Source organism: Macaca thibetana, chromosome 4 (genome assembly GCF_024542745.1).
Source record: "Macaca thibetana thibetana isolate TM-01 chromosome 4, ASM2454274v1, whole genome shotgun sequence".
Lineage (NCBI taxonomy): Eukaryota > Metazoa > Chordata > Mammalia > Primates > Cercopithecidae > Macaca > Macaca thibetana.
This window is the reverse complement of record NC_065581.1, coordinates 20,632,484-20,648,937: the sequence shown is the minus strand read 5'-3', so window position 1 is coordinate 20,648,937 and position 16,454 is coordinate 20,632,484. Positions and strand designations below refer to the sequence as shown.

The 16,454-nt window shown below is 38.8% G+C and overlaps 1 protein-coding gene across 3 annotated transcripts in view; it reads right to left on the bottom strand.

Annotated features, from left to right (window-relative positions):
• CDKAL1 (CDK5 regulatory subunit associated protein 1 like 1) overlaps window positions 1–16,454 on the bottom strand; it is a 712,749-nt gene that overhangs the window by 583,531 nt on the left and 112,764 nt on the right. For all 3 annotated transcript variants that reach the window (XM_050789551.1, XM_050789550.1, XM_050789549.1), the window contains one exon: window positions 8,873–8,957. Coding sequence is in view for 2 of the 3 variants with exons in the window: in XM_050789550.1 (XP_050645507.1) it covers window positions 8,873–8,957 (85 nt within the window). In the remaining variant the exon portion in view is untranslated. The remainder of the gene's footprint in view (window positions 1–8,872; window positions 8,958–16,454) is intronic.

Genomic DNA, 16,454 nt, shown 5'->3' with positions numbered 1-16,454 from the left:
CCCCAAGTTAAAGGCTATATTGTCTAAATCAAAATGGTCTAATGGATAAAACAAAGCCAGGGCAACTGACAAATGCTCAAGAGGAAATAGTGTGCATCCAGTAGACTGCCATCATAACACAGGGGGCTTACTAGTGATTCTTTCTAAATTACAAAGGGCAATAACATTTCAGATTTCTAAGGTGAAAAGGCAACCAATAAGTCACTCTTATCTCTATTTTTGCTACTTAAAATTCTTACTCTTTTATCAATCTGAATATCAATAATACAAACACTGTAAAACCTTGAAAAAAGTAAAGCCCCAAAACAAACGACAAAATAATTCAGTCCATAACTGTTATGTCACAAATTCACAATTTCTGGATCTTAATCAATGAGACTGTATTAATCACATGAAAGACAGTAAATCCCTTAGAGTCATCTTTTTTTATTCCTATCAAAACAAGGTGATCTTTTGTGTGGTGGCTCAAGAGAAACAAAATGATGTGATGCATAATTTAAAACAACTATTTAACACCAAGAAGTACTGAAGGAAAACCAAAGCAGATGGTGGAGAGATGATGACACACAGGAATGAGTAGCAAAGTGAAGCAATCATGGGTAAAGAGCCCAGGTTAGAAAAAGACAGGTCCCACCCCACTGCTGTAAATCTTTACATTTGGGTATAAAGGATTGGGAGCAACAGAAGGAGAAGCAATATCTTATCAGGCAGTCTTTGAATCTAAGCTTTACCTTACTCTCATGGAAAACTAAAATGCATGCAAGAGATAGCAAAGGGAAAGGATGGAGCTGGAGGATGAGAAAAGGCACATGTGTAGCACAGCTTAACATTTAACAATGTTACACTACTCATCTTTGTTGTTTTCTGTTAGGCAATGGTGACCACAACTGGGAAAATCTCTAAATAAAGCAAAATGCTTGACAAGAGTAATCCATCACAGAAAGATTTCATATGTATAAATGTCACCTCAATCTGATGTTTTCCCAATGTTAATTGTTATTGTACCTCTTACAGGATTGTATTTATTACGGAAGGAAATCAAATGTTAGTTTAAGTGTTATCTTAACAAGAATTAGTTGTGATGATCAAAAGTCTTCAGGGCCATTAAAAATGCTTAATCATATATAATATCTTTTTAAATTTTCTTTCAATCAAGCAGAATAGTATATTAAAGTAACCAGTGCTTGCTACCACTAGCTTTGTAGTGTTTAAATGGTAAACTTTTCTTGTGTCATTTCTACTTAATAATTCAAACAGCATATCATTACTTTGAACCATATTCATAACACATATATAACAAAACCCACTGACATAAGTTATAGTTGAGTTTTTAAACTTTTAGAAACACTCTAGAACTATGTCCATTAATTACATTATAAAGTTGATAATCACAGAAACTATATTCTCTGGGTTCAGTACATACGGGGTATCAGTAGCACTAAAGTATCTTTGTATCTTGTTTACCTTTCTATAGAGAGAAAATAGATAATTTGGGATAATCACAGGCTTCTCATTTAAAAAAAAAAAAAAGCATTCTCTGAAAATGAACAGCATCTGGTGAATAACATTCTCTGCCTTAGTTTAATTCATCCTTCTTCTGCTCCTAAATGTGACCCTAATTCCCCTCTTCCATCCTCCCTTCCCTTACCTCTTGCCATCACTCAGGTAAGAACTCCTCTGCTCCCTCCACCATTTTGAATTAAAGATGCCATCACATTCAACTATCAACTCTATGCAAACAATATTAAATCTATTTCTAGTGTTGACCTCTTTGATATCTGCCTCAATTCTGCAACCGCTTACTTGACATGTTTATCTAGGAAGCACAGTAATAAAATGGTTAAATGCACAGACTCTAGTCAGACTGCCTCAGTTAAAATCCCTCCTCTACCATTTATGAACCGAACAGCCTTAGAGACCTTCATCTGTAAAACAGATGCTGCTTCACCTATAAAACAGGAATACAAATGTAATCTACAACTCATTGATAGGTTGCAAGAATTAAGCTAGATAATATCTAATTCATCTAAAGCACTTAGAACACTGCCTGTCACATAGAAGACACTCAATAAAGTTCAAGTATATTCATCATCTTATTAAAATATTTATCTGTAACTTCAAATACAGCATGTTCAAAACCAAAACATGTCATCTCTTAATAACTCCCTTCCTAGAATTCCTCACTTCTTTCTAGCCAGAGTCCTTAGAGCCATCTCGGACAATATGGAATGTGTAAAGCAGCGGTCCCCTCAACCTTTTTGGCACCAGGAACCGGCTTCATGGAAGACAATTTTTCCACAGACCAGGGGTGGGGGGTATGGTTTTGGGGTGAAACTGTTCCACCTCGGGTCATCAAGCATTAGATTCTCATAAGGAGTGCAACTTAGATCCCTCACATGCACAGTTCACAATAGGGTTTGTGCCCCTGTAAGAATCTAATGCTGCTGCTGATCTAATAGGAGACAGAGCTCAGGCAGTAATGCTTGCTCGCCTACCACTCACTTCCTGCTCTGCAGCCGGTTCCTAACAGGCCACAGACGAGTACAGGTCCACAGCCCAGGGGTTGGAGACCCCTGATATAAAGAATTCTTCCTTCTCAAGGCAATGTATTCCTTCCAATTCTGAACACCTCCACTTTAGATGAGATCCTCTGTACCTGGACTACAACCACTCTACAACCACTACAACTACAACCTCACTGGACTCCTGATCTATACTATTCCTTACACACAACCATCCTTCACACTGCTACTACAATTAACTCTCTAACCAAGGCAGCAAACACAGAAAATGAAAAATTTTTTAAGTTTACCATTTACAGTAGTATAAAAATATAAAGTACATACTGTGCAGGCAAAAGAAGAAAGAGTAAGTTTATTGTGTTAATGGCACTGGAATAATTGAATATCTGCATTGGGAGAAAAAAGTCTAAAAGATGCACAAGAGCTACAGAAAGAAAAGAATCAATCCTTAAAAATCAGGATAGAACTGAGTTGGATAACTCAAAATTGTGAAGATTCATTTCTCCCCAAAATCATCTAAAGATTAAAAATATGTAATCACAAACGCACAACAGTATTCCTTGTTGAACTTAAAAACGGATACACTCTTAAAGAAGAACAGAAAGGTACTAGCACTATCAGATAGGTAGCCTTGATATAATTCTATACTACTTCTGACTGTATAGAACAAGAACCAGAATAAAGAAATATATCAAAGGAATGTAACAGAGGACCAAGAACAGACTCAAACATCTATGGACGCTCAACATATGAGAGGGTGGGTGATGCACAGATAAAAGGAGAAAGAACAGAACTTAAAATAAATAAATCAATGATACTGAAAACAATTGTTTATCTACAGAGAAAAACATAAAATAAAATTGGACCCCTTCTGGTACCATAACAAAAAATAATAACAATCAACTCCAGATGAATCATAGACCTAAATGTAAAAGGTAAAAACCATGAAACTTTTACACGAAAATATAGGAGAATATCTTGAAAGCTTCAGAGTAAGAAAAGACTTCTTAAACAATAAGAACACAGACCAAAAAGAATGGATTAATAAATTTTAAACCAGAATTTATCTTCACCAAAAGATACCACAAAAGAAAATGAAAAGATAAGCCACAATTGGGAGAAGATATTGCAACATGTATAATATCTAAGGATTAGGATCTGTAAGACACATAATATATGGCCACAAATAAATGATTAAAATGAAAAAAAAAAAATAGACAAATGACCTGAGAAGCCATTTTACAGAAAAAGTAAAATCTAAATAGCCAATAGATCTATTTTAAAAAGCTCAACCTCATTCATGATCACAGAAATGCAACTAAGGCCGGGCACAGTGGCTCACGCCTGTAATCCCAGCACTTTCGGAGGCCGAGGCGGGTGGATCACTTGAGGTCAGAAGTTCGAGACCAGTCTGGCCAACATGGTGAAACCACATGTCAACTACAAATACAAAAAATTGCCTAGATGTGGTGGCTCACGCCTATAATCCCAGCACTTTGGGAGGCCGAGGCAGGCAGATCACAAGGTCAGGAGATTGAGATCATCCTGGTCAACATGGTGAAACTCCATCTCCAATAAAAACAGAAAAATTAGCCAGGCGTGGTGGTGCCAGCTAGTAGTAATGCCAGCTACTCAAGAGGCTGAGGCAGGAGAATCACTTGAACCCAGGAGTCAGAGCTTGTAGTGAGCCAAGATTGAGCCACTGCACTTAAGCCTGATGACAGAGTGAGACTCTCTCTCAAAAAAAAAAAAAAAAAAAATTAGCCGGGCGTGGTGGCACATGCCTATGATCCCAGGTACCCAGGAGGCTGAGACAGGAGAATCCTTTGAACACGAGACGCAGAGGTTGCAGTGAGCCGAGATCCTGCCACTGCACTCTAGCCTGGGCGACAGAGTGAGAGCCTGTCTCAAGAAAAAAAAAAAAGAAATGCAAATTAAAACCAAAACAAAATACCATCATCACCAACAGACTTGCAAAAACTTAAGTCTGGCCATATCAAGTACTGGCAAGAATGGAAACCAACAAATACACACATCCATTACTGGTGAGAATGCACACTACTACATCCATTTGTGAAAAGAAAATGGCGTTACCTAATAAAGTCTGAATGTACACAGATATGTTACCCAGTAATTCAACTCCCAGGTTCATATTATAGAATAATTCTTACACATGTGCACCAGAAAACATGTTTAAGATATTCACAGCAGGAGTGTTCATGAAAGCCAAAACATTGGGAAAAATTCAAAACTCTATTAGTAATAAAATGAATAAACTGAAGCAAATTCTATGAATGACCAGAGTTATTTACACCCATTAACATGAATAAATCTCAAAGCGTAATGCTGAGAAAAAGATGTAAATCTCAGAAGAACACAAACGGTATAAGTTCAACAGATAAAAGTTCAAAATAGAGCTAAACAAGACAACACACTGTTTAGAGACATACTTAATAGATGATACATCAATAAAAGCAAGAAAATGACTCACAAAAGTCAAGATAAAGGTTACTTCTTGGGAGTTATGATTGAAAACACGGCAGTTTCTATGGTCTTGACACTGTTATATTTCTTACACTGGGTGGCAGATGTTTAAGTGTTTATTACTACTTAAACTGTATGTGTTTTATAAATGCTATTATTATATGTTTAATGTATTTCACAATAAAACCAATAAAGGGGAAAACGAATGAGTATAAGAATGAAATTAAGAAGAGAAGAACTTTTGAAAGTCTGGCTGGGAAGGCAAGAAAAAATGTAGGACAATAGCTAACAGGGGTACAGGGGGCTGATTAGACCCAGCTATGTTTAAATACCAGTGAAAAGGTTCCAGGGGAGTTGGAGAGATTGGAAATATGGAATGAGGAAATAATTTCTAGAATAAAGTTTCTAAGAAGATGCATGGGGATAAGATTCAGAGAAAATGTGAAAAAAGGATACTTCTTCCACGTTAGCTTGAAGGAACAAAGCAAGAAGCAAGGACTTAATATACCCACCTCCCTTCAACAAACTGCAATTCTATTGAAAACCAGGTACTGTAGCACTTAGAACAGTGCTAATGGACAGGGAAAAGAGGCAAGGACTGTGTCAGGCAACTTCACAAAGTATGCACCGATTCTCTGAGAAGAACACATAGTTAATACTTAACAAATCCTCAAAAATCACCTATTAGATAACTTCACAAACACTGAAATCACTTATTAGAAAAGTTCCCATTAAAGTGTCATTCTTAAGGAGATAGACACACACAAAAACCTTCAAAAAGCCATTCTTCTGAAACTATTTCAAACAACTGAAAAGAAGGGACTTCTTCCTGACTCATTTTATGAGGCCAGCATCATCCTGATACCCAAACCTGGCAGAGATACAACAAAAAAAGAAAATTTCAGGTCAATATCCATGATGAATATCAATGCAAAACTCCTCAATAAAATACTGGCAAACCAAACCCAGCAGCACATCAAAAAGCTCATCCACCATGATCAGGTGGGCTTCATCCCCGGATGCAAGGCTGGTTCAGTATATGCAAATCCATAAATATGACTCATCACACAAACAGAACTAAAGATAAAAACCATATGATTTTCTCAATAGATGCAGAAAAGGTCTTCAATAAAATTCAACATCCCTTCATGTTAAAAACTCTCAATAAGTGTTGATGGAACAGACCTCAAAATAATAAGGGCCATTTATGACAAACCCACAGCCAATATCATACCGAATGGGCAAAAGCTGGAAGCATTCCCCTTAAAAACGGGCACAAGACAAGGATGCCCTCTCTCACCACTCCTATTCAACATAGTATTGGAAGTTCTGGCCAGGGCAATCAGGCAAAAGAAAAAAATAAAGCATATTTAAATAGAAAGAGAGGAAGTCAAACTGTCTCTGTTTGCACATGACATGATCCTATTTCTAGAAAACCCCATCGTCTCAGCCCAAAAACTCCTTAACCTAATAAGCAACTTCAGCAAACTTTCAGGATACAAAATCAATGTGCAAAAATCACAAGCATTCCTATACACCAAGAATAGACAAACTGCCAGCCAAATCATGAATGAACTCCCATTTACAATTGCCACAAAAAGAATAAAATACCTAGGAAAACAGCTAACAAGGGAAGTGAAGGACCTCTTTGAGGAGAACTACAAACCATTGCTCAAAGAAATAAGAGCAGAAACAAACAAATGGTAAAACATTCCATGCTCATGGATAGGAAGAATCAATATCATGAAAATGGCCATACTGCCCAAAGTAATTTACAGATCCAATACTATTCCCATTAAACTACCATTGACATTCTTTATAGAATTAGAAAAAAAAAAAAAAAAAAAAAAAAAAAAACAACTCCTTTAAAATTCATATGGAACCAAAAAAGAGCCCGTATAGCCAAGACAATCCTAAGCAAAAAGAACAAAACTGTAGGCATCACGCTACCCAACTTCAAACTATACTACAAGGTTACAGTAACCAAAGCTTCGTAGGACTGGTGTAAAGACAGACACATAGACCAAGAAAACAGAATAGAGAACTCAGAAATAAGATGGCACATCTACAACCATCTGATCTTCAACAAACCTGACAAAAACAAGCGATGGGTAGAGGATTCCCTACTTGATAAATGGTGCTGGGAAAATTGGCTAGCCATATGCAGAAAATTGAAATTGGGCACCTTCCTTACCCCTTATACAAAAATTAACTCAAGATGGATTAAAGACTTAAATGTAAAGCCCAAAACTTCAAAAACCCTAGAAGAAAACCTAGGCAATACCATTCAGGACATAGGCACAGGCAAAGATTTCATGATGAAAACATCAAAAGCAATTTCAACAAAAGCAAAATTTGACAAATGGAATCTAATTAAACTAAAGAGCTTCTGCACAGCAAAAGAAACTATCATCAGAGTGAACAGACAACCTATAGAGTGGGAGAAATTTGTTACAATCTATCCACATGACAAAGGTGTAATATCCAGAATCTATAAAGAATTTAAACAGATTTATAAGAAAAAAAAACAAACAATCCCATCAAAAAGTGGGCAAGGCACATGGACCCTTTTCAAAAGACATTTATGCAGCCAAAAAACATATGAAAAAAAATTCAACATCACTGATCATTAGAGAAATGCAAGCCAAAACCATCTCACACCAGTTGGAATGGCGATTATTAAAAGTCAACAAACAACAGACGCTGGAGGGGCTGTGGAGAATTAAGAACACTTTTACACTGTTGGTGGGAATGTAAATTAATTAAACCATTTTGTAAGACAGTGTGGCGATTTCTCAAAGACCTAGAACCAGAAATGCCATTTGATGCAGCAATCCCATTACTGGGTATATCCCCAAAGGAATATAAATCATTCTATTAAAAAGATACATGCACACATACGCTCACTGCAGCACTATTCACAATAGCAAAGACATGGAATCAACCCAAATGCGCATCAAGGACAGACTGGTAAAAAAATTGTGGTGCATATACACATGGAATACTATGCAGCCATAAAAAGAAATGAGATCGACCGGGTGGGGTGGCTCACGCCTGTAATCCCAGCACTTTGGGAGGCCGAGGCAGGTGGATCACCAGGTCAGGAGATCGAGACCATCCTGGCTAACACGGTGAAACCTCGACTCTACTAAAAATACAAAAAATTAGCCGGGCATGGTGGTGGGCGCCTGTACTTCCAGCTACTCCGGAGGCTGAGGCAGGAGAATGGCGTGAACCTGGGAGGCGGAGCTTGCAGTGAGCGGAGATCGTGCCACTGCACTCCAGCCTGGGCAACAGAGTGAGACTCCATCTCAAATAAATAAATAAATAAATAAATAAATAAATAAATAAAATAAAATAAAAAAGAAATGAGATCATGTCCTTTGTAAGGACACAGATGGAGCTGGAAGCCGTCAGCCTCACCAAACTAACACAGGAACAGAAAACCAAATCCTGCAAGTTCTCACTTGTAAGTGGGAGTTGAACAATGAGAACACACGGACAAAGGGAGGGGAACAACACACAGTCGGGCTTGGTAGAGGGCGGGGGGAGGGAGACCATCAGGATAAATAGCTAATGCATATAGCGCTTAATACCTAGGCGATGGGTTGATAGGTACAGCAAACCACCATGGCACATGTTTGCCTATGTAACACACTTGCACACCCTGTACATGTAACCCAGAACTTAAATTTAATTTAAAAATAAAAAAGTATCATTCTTTATCAGACAAATTCAAAACAGTCCAACTCATACTTTTTTAATATAAACTAAATATCTATTTTGACATTTTTAAAAAGCTAAACTTCTGGTATCAATTCTTACTTTGATTATACAAAATAGGAAAAAAATCAATTTCAACTTACTTAATTGAGTTTCTAAAGTGGTCTTCAGCTGGGTTTTTTACAGTGCAACTGTTCAGGAGCCACAAATCTGCATCGGAAGCATTTTCTATTTAAAAAAATGAACACAAAAACCAAGTAAGTAGCACATTTAATCATTCAAAAATATCCAATGGCACTGGGATTGCTGTGGTAGGGGAGAAAAAAAACAGTGGGGTTAAATGAACAGGCAATTACAACATAGTAGAAAATTGCTACAACATGGAAATATTTGTGAACAATAAATATAAAAATGTATAATATATATCTTTTCACTTAAAATGTAATGATGATAAGCATTCTCTTCTTTATTTTCAATGCTTGACAGTACTATTTAATAATTTACATAAACTGAAGTGGAACTTGCCCTAATCTTACCTTTGAGTATCAAATTAATTTCACCTTTGTGGATTCTGTGTTAAGCTTTTTCAGGCACAGAGCACACACTGAATATTCTTCAGGCTTGAGAAATTCTTAAAAACATAACTTGTCTGCCTTAAAAATTAATGATTTACCTCAAAGTGGACCTTTTATTCCTATCACCATTTTGATTAAATATTGTTATATACTATAATAAACTCACTGGCAATGCAACAAATAATCCAAAACCATCATATTTATTTTTTTTTCTTTTTTTTTTAAATTTATTTATTATTATTATACTTTAAGTTGTAGGGTACATGTGCATAACGTGCAGGTTTGTTACATATGTATACTTGTGCCATGTTGCTGTGCTGCACCCATCAACTCGTCATTTACATCAGGTATAACTCCCAATGCAATCCCTCCCCCCTCCCCCCTCCCCATGATAGGCCCCAGTGTGTGATGTTCCCCTTCCTGAGTCCAAGTGATCTCATTGTTCAGTTCCCACCTATGAGTGAGAACATGCGGTGTTTGGTTTTCTGTTCTTGTGATAGTTTGCTGAGAATGATGGTTTCCAGCTGCATCCATGTCCCTACAAAGGACACAAACTCATCCTTTTTTATGGCTGCATAGTATTCCATGGTGTATATGTGCCACATTTTCTTAATCCAATCTGTCACTGATGGACATTTGGGTTGATTCCAAGTCTTTGCTATTGTGAATAGTGCCGCAATAAACATATGTGTGCATGTGTCTTTATAGCAGCATGATTTATAATCCTTTGGGTATATACCCAGTAATGGGATGGCTGGGTCATATGGTACATCTAGTTCTAGATCCTTGAGGAATCGCCATACTGTTTTCCATAATGGTTGAACTAGTTTACAATCCCACCAATAGTGTAAAAGTGTTCCTATTTCTCCACATCCTCTCCAGCACCTGTTGTTTCCTGACTTTTTAATGATCACCATTCTAACTGGTGTGAGATGGTATCTCATTGTGGTTTTGATTTGCATTTCTCTGATGGCCAGTGATGACGAGCATTTTTTCATGTGTCTGTTGGCTGTATGAATGTCTTCTTTTGAGAAATGTCTGTTCATATCCTTTGCCCACTTTTTGATGGGGTTGTTTGTTTTTTTCTTGTAAATTTGTTTGAGTTCTTTGTAGGTTCTGGATATTAGCCCTTTGTCAGATGAGTAGATTGCAAAAATTTTCTCCCATTCTGTAGGTTGCCTGTTCACTCTGATGGTAGTTTTGCTGTGCAGAAGCTCTTTAGTTTAATGAGATCCCATTTGTCAATTTTGGCTTTTGCTGCTGTTGCTTTTGGTGTTTTAGACATGAAGTCTTTGCCCATGCCTATGTCCTGAATGGTACTACCTAGGTTTTCCTCTAGGATTTTTATGGTATTAGGTCTAACATTTAAGTCTCTAATCCATCTTGAGTTAATTTTCGTATAAGGAGTAAGGAAAGGATCCAGTTTCAGCTTTCTACTTATGGCTAGCCAATTTTCCCAGCACCATTTATTAAATAGGGAATCCTTTCCCCATTTCTTGTTTCTCTCAGGTTTGTCAAAGATCAGATGGCTGTAGATGTGTGGTATTATTTCTGAGGACTCTGTTCCGTTCCATTGGTCTATATCTCTGTTTTGGTACCAGTACCATGCTGTTTTGGTTACTGTAGCCTTGTAGTATAGTTTGAAGTCAGGTAGTGTGATGCCTCCAGCTTTGTTCTTTTGACTTAGGATTGTCTTGGAGACGCGGGCTCTTTTTTGGTTCCATATGAACTTTACAGCAGTTTTTTCCAATTCTGTGAAGAAACTCATTGGTAGCTTGATGGGGATGGCATTGAATCTATAAATTACCTTGGGCAGTATGGCCGTTTTCACGATATTGATTCTTCCTATCCATGAGCATGATATGTTCTTCCATTTGTTTGTGTCCTCTTGTATTTCACTGAGCAGTGGTTTGTAGTTCTCCTTGAAGAGGTCCTTTACCTCCCTTGTAAGTTGGATTCCTAGGTATTTTATTCTCTTTGAAGCAATTGTGAATGGAAGTTCATTCCTGATTTGGCTCTCTGTTTGTCTGTTACTGGTGTATAAGAATGCTTGTGATTTTTGCACATTAATTTTGTATCCTGAGACTTTGCTGAAGTTGCTTATCAGCTTAAGGAGATTTTGGGCTGAGGCAATGGAGTTTTCTAAATATACAATCATGTCATCTGCAAACAGGGACAATTTGACTTCTTCTTTTCCTAACTGAATACCCTTGGTTTCTTTCTCTTGCCTAATTGCCCTAGCCAGAACTTCCAACACTATGTTGAATAGGAGTGGTGAGAGAGGGCATCCCTGTCTTGTGCCAGTTTTCAAAGGGAATTTTTCCAGTTTTTGCCCATTCAGTATGATATTGGCTGTGGGTTTGTCATAAATAGCTCTTATTATTTTGAGGTACGTTCCATCAATATCGAATTTATTGAGCGTTTTTAGCATGAAGGGCTGTTGAATTTTGTCAAAAGCCTTTTCTGCATCTATTGAGATAATCACGTGGTTCTTGTCTTCGGTTCTGTTTATATGCTGGATTATGTTTATTGATTTGTGAATGTTGAACCAGCCTTGCATCCCAGGGATGAAGCCCACTTGATCATGGTGGATAAGCTTTTTGATGTGTTGCTGAATCCGGTTTGCCAGTATTTTATTGAGGATTTTTGCATCGATGTTCATCAGGGATATTGGTCTAAAATTCTCTTTTTTTGTTGTGTCTCTGCCAGGCTTTGGTATCAGGATGATGTTGGCCTCATAAAATGACTTAGGGAGGATTCCCTCTTTTTCTATTGCTTGGAATAGTTTCAGAAGGAATGGTACCAACTCCTCCTTATACCTCTGGTAGAATTCAGCTGTGAATCCATCTGGTCCTGGACTTTTTTTGGTTGGTAGGCTATTAATTATTGCCTCAATTTCAGAGCCTGCTATTGGTCTATTCAGGGATTCAACTTCTTCCTGGTTTAGTCTTGGAAGAGTGTAAGTGTCCAGGAAATTATCCATTTCTTCTAGATTTTCCAGTTTATTTGCGTAGAGGTGTTTATAGTATTCTCTGATGGTAGTTTGTATTTCTGTGGGGTCGGTGGTGATATCCCCTTTATCATTTTTAATTGCGTAGATTTGATTCTTCTCTCTTTTCTTCTTTATTAGTCTTGCTAGCGGTCTGTCAATTTTGTTGATCTTTTCAAAAAACCAACTCCTGGATTCATTGATTTTTTGGAGGGTTTTTTGTGTCTCTATCTCCTTCAGTTCTGCTCTGATCTTAGTTATTTCTTGCCTTCTGCTAGCTTTCGAATGTGTTTGCTCTTGCTTCTCTAGTTCTTTTAATTGCGATGTTAGAGTGTCAATTTTAGATCTTTCCTGCTTTCTCTTGTGGGCATTTAGTGCTATAAATTTCCCTCTACACACTGCTTTAAATGTGTCCCAGAGATTCTGGTATGTTGTATCTTTGTTCTCATTGGTTTCAAAGAACATCTTTATTTCTGCCTTCATTTCGTTCTGTACCCAGTAGTCATTCAGGAGCAGGTTGTTCAGTTTCCATGTAGTTGAGTGGTTTTGATTGAGTTTCTTAGTTCTGAGTTCTAGTTTGATTGCACTGTGGTCTGAGAGACAGTTTGTTATAATTTCTGTTCTTGTACATTTGCTGAGGAGTGTTTTACTTCCAATTACATGGTCAATTTTGGAGTAAGTATGATGTGGTGCTGAGAAGAATGTATATTCTGTTGATTTGGGGTGGAGAGTTCTATAGATGTCTATTAGGTCTGCTTGCTGCAGAGATGAGTTCAATTCCTGGATATCCTTGTTAACTTTCTGTCTCGTTGATCTGTCTAATGTTGACAGTGGAGTGTTGAAGTCTCCCATTATTATTGTATGGGAGTCTAAGTCTCTTTGTAAGTCTCTAAGGACTTGCTTTATGAATCTGGGTGCTCCTGTATTGGGTGCATATATATTTAGGATAGTTAGCTCTTCCTGTTGAATTGATCCCTTTACCATTATGTAATGGCCTTCTTTGTCTCTTTTGATCTTTGATGGTTTAAAGTCTGTTTTATCAGAGACTAGTATTGCAACCCCCGCTTTTTTTTGTTCTCCATTTGCTTGGTAAATCTTCCTCCATCCCTTTATTTTGAGCCTATGTATGTCTCTGCGTGTGAGATGGGTCTCCTGAATACAGCAGACTGATGGGTCTTGACTCTTTATCCAGTTTGCCAGTCTGTGTCTTTTAATTGGAGCATTTAGTCCATTTACATTTAAGGTTAAGATTGTTATGTGTGAACTTGATCCTGCCATTATGATATTAACTGGTTATTTTGCTCGTTAGTTGATGCAGTTTCTTCCTAGCCTCGATGGTCTTTACATTTTGGCATGTTTTTGCAATGGCTGGTACCAGTTGTTCCTTTCCATGTTTAGTGCTTCCTTCAGGGTCTCTTGTAAGGCAGGCCTAGTGGTGACAAAATCTCTAAGCATTTGCTTATCTGTAAAGGATTTTATTTCTCCTTCACTTATGAAACTTAGTTTGGCTGGATATGAAATTCTGGGTTGAAAATTCTTTTCTTTAAGAATGTTGAATATTGGCCCCCACTCTCTTCTGGCTTGCAGAGTTTCTGCCGAGAGATCTGCTGTTAGTCTGATGGGCTTCCCTTTGTGGGTAACGCGACCTTTCTCTCTGGCTGCCCTTAAGATTTTTTCCTTCATTTCAACTTTGGTGAATCTGGCAATTATGTGTCTTGGAGTTGCTCTCCTCGAGGAGTATCTTTGTGGCGTTCTCTGCATTTCCTGGATTTGAATGTTGGCCTGCCCTACTAGGTTGGGGAAGTTCTCCTGGATGATATCCTGAAGAGTGTTTTCCAACTTGGTTCCATTTTCCCCCTCACTTTCAGGCACCCCAATCAGACGTAGATTTGGTCTTTTTACATAATCCCATACTTCTTGCAGGCTTTGTTCATTTCTTTCTCTTCTTTTTTCTTTTGGTTTCTCTTCTCGCTTCATTTCATTCATTTGATCCTCAATCGCTGATACTCTTTCTTCCAGTTGATCGAGTCGGTTACTGAAGCTTGTGCATTTGTCACGTATTTCTCGTGTCATGGTTTTCATCTCTTTCATTTCGTTTATGACCTTCTCTGCATTAATTACTCTAGCCATCAATTCTTCCACTTTTTTTTCAAGATTTTTAGTTTCTTTGCGCTGGGTACGTAATTCCTCCTTTAGCTCTGAGAAATTTGATGGACTGAAGCCTTCTTCTCTCATCTTGTCAAAGTCATTCTCCATCCAGCTTTGATCCGTTGCTGGCGATGAGCTGCGCTCCTTTGCCGGGGGAGATGCGCTCTTATTTTTTGAATTTCCAGCTTTTCTGCCCTGCTTTTTCCCCATCTTTGTGGTTTTATCTGCCTCTCGTCTTTGATGATGGTGATGTACTGATGGGGTTTTGGTGTAGGTGTCCTTCCTGTTTGATAGTTTTCCTTCTAACAGTCAGGACCCTCAGCTGTAGGTCTGTTGGAGATTGCTTGAGGTCCACTCCAGACCCTGTTTGCCTGGGTATCAGCAGCAGAGGCTGCAGAAGATAGAATATTTCTGAACAGCGAGTGTACCTGTCTGATTCTTGCTTTGGAAGCTTCCTCTCAGGGGTGTACTCCACCCTGTGAGGTGTGGGGTGTCAGACTGCCCCTAGTGGGGGATGTCTCCCAGTTAGGCTACTCAGGGGTCAGGGACCCACTTGAGCAGGGAGTCTGTCCCTTCTCAGATCTCATCCTCCGTGTTGGGAGATCCACTGCTCTCTTCAAAGCTGTCAGACAGAGTCGTGTGCATCTGCAGAGGTTTCTGCTACGTTTGTTATTGTTTACTGTGCCCTGTCCCCAGAGGTGGAGTCTACAGAGACAGGCAGGTTTCCTTGAGCTGCTGTGAGCTCCACCCAGTTCGAGCTTCCCAGCAGCTTTGTTTACCTACTTAAGCCTCAGCAATGGCGGGCGCCCCTCCCCCAGCCTCGCTGCTGCCTTGCCGGTAGATCACAGACTGCTGTGCTAGCAATGAGGGAGGCTCCGTGGGTGTGGGACCCTCCCGGCCAGGTGTGGGATATGATCTCCTGGTGTGCCTGTTTGCTTAAAGCACAGTATTGGGGTGGGAGTTACCCGATTTTCCAGGTGTTGTGTGTCTCAGTTCCCCTGGCTAGGAAAAGGGATTCCCTTCCCCCTTGCGCTTCCCAGGTGAGGCAATGCCTCGCCCTGCTTCAGCTCTCGCTGGTCGGGCTGCAGCAGCTGACCAGCACCGATCGTCCGGCACTCCCCAGTGAGATGAACCCAGTACCTCAGTTGAAAATGCAGAAATCACCAGTCTTCTGTGTCGCTCGCGCTGGGAGTTGGAGACTGGAGCTGTTCCTATTCGGCCATCTTGCTCCGCCCCCCCATCATATTTATTACATGAATTTTTAAATACCTAAAGTTGCTACTATTCCACCTGCCTCTTGCATACTTCAGTTGCCTGAAAGGATCTTATACATTAAAATAGGATTACCATAAAGAAAGGAAAACCAAAATTGAAACCTGCAGCACCTTCAACAGTATCTGTATAAGAACAGAAGCTAAGATCAAATGACATGAAGAACTAAGAGAACATACAGATGTCTAAGTGTAGATTCTCCACCTAGGAAGGAAGATTCAAATAACAGCACTAGGTAGGAGCACTGGTAAGCACATCAGAGTTTCTGGTAACTTGGCACACACACACACAAAATTATCCCAGTATTTTATTATAAACATTGCAAAAAAAAAAAATTTTTTTTTTTTTTTTGAGACAGAGTCTTGCTCTGTCACCCAGGCTGGAGTGCAGTGGCATGATCTCTGCTCACTGCAACTTCTGCCTCCTGGGTTCAAGCAATTCTCTGCCTCAGCCTCCTGAGTAGCGGGGATTACAGGCGCCCGCCCCCATGCCCACCTAAAAAAAAATATATTGAAACAATGAAAGGCATGGAAACTCCTTATATTATTTATCAGCTGAATACTATGATCCTTCCTAACTTGACTCATTTCTTGCATTCATTTCTTCTACCTCCAGACCATAGTCTAATTTCCCACCCAGCAACCAGAGTGCAGTATATAAAACACAAATCAATTATGTCACTTCCCTACTCAACTCAGAAATGATTATTCACCTACCTTCTGTTAGTAACCTCCAAATTAT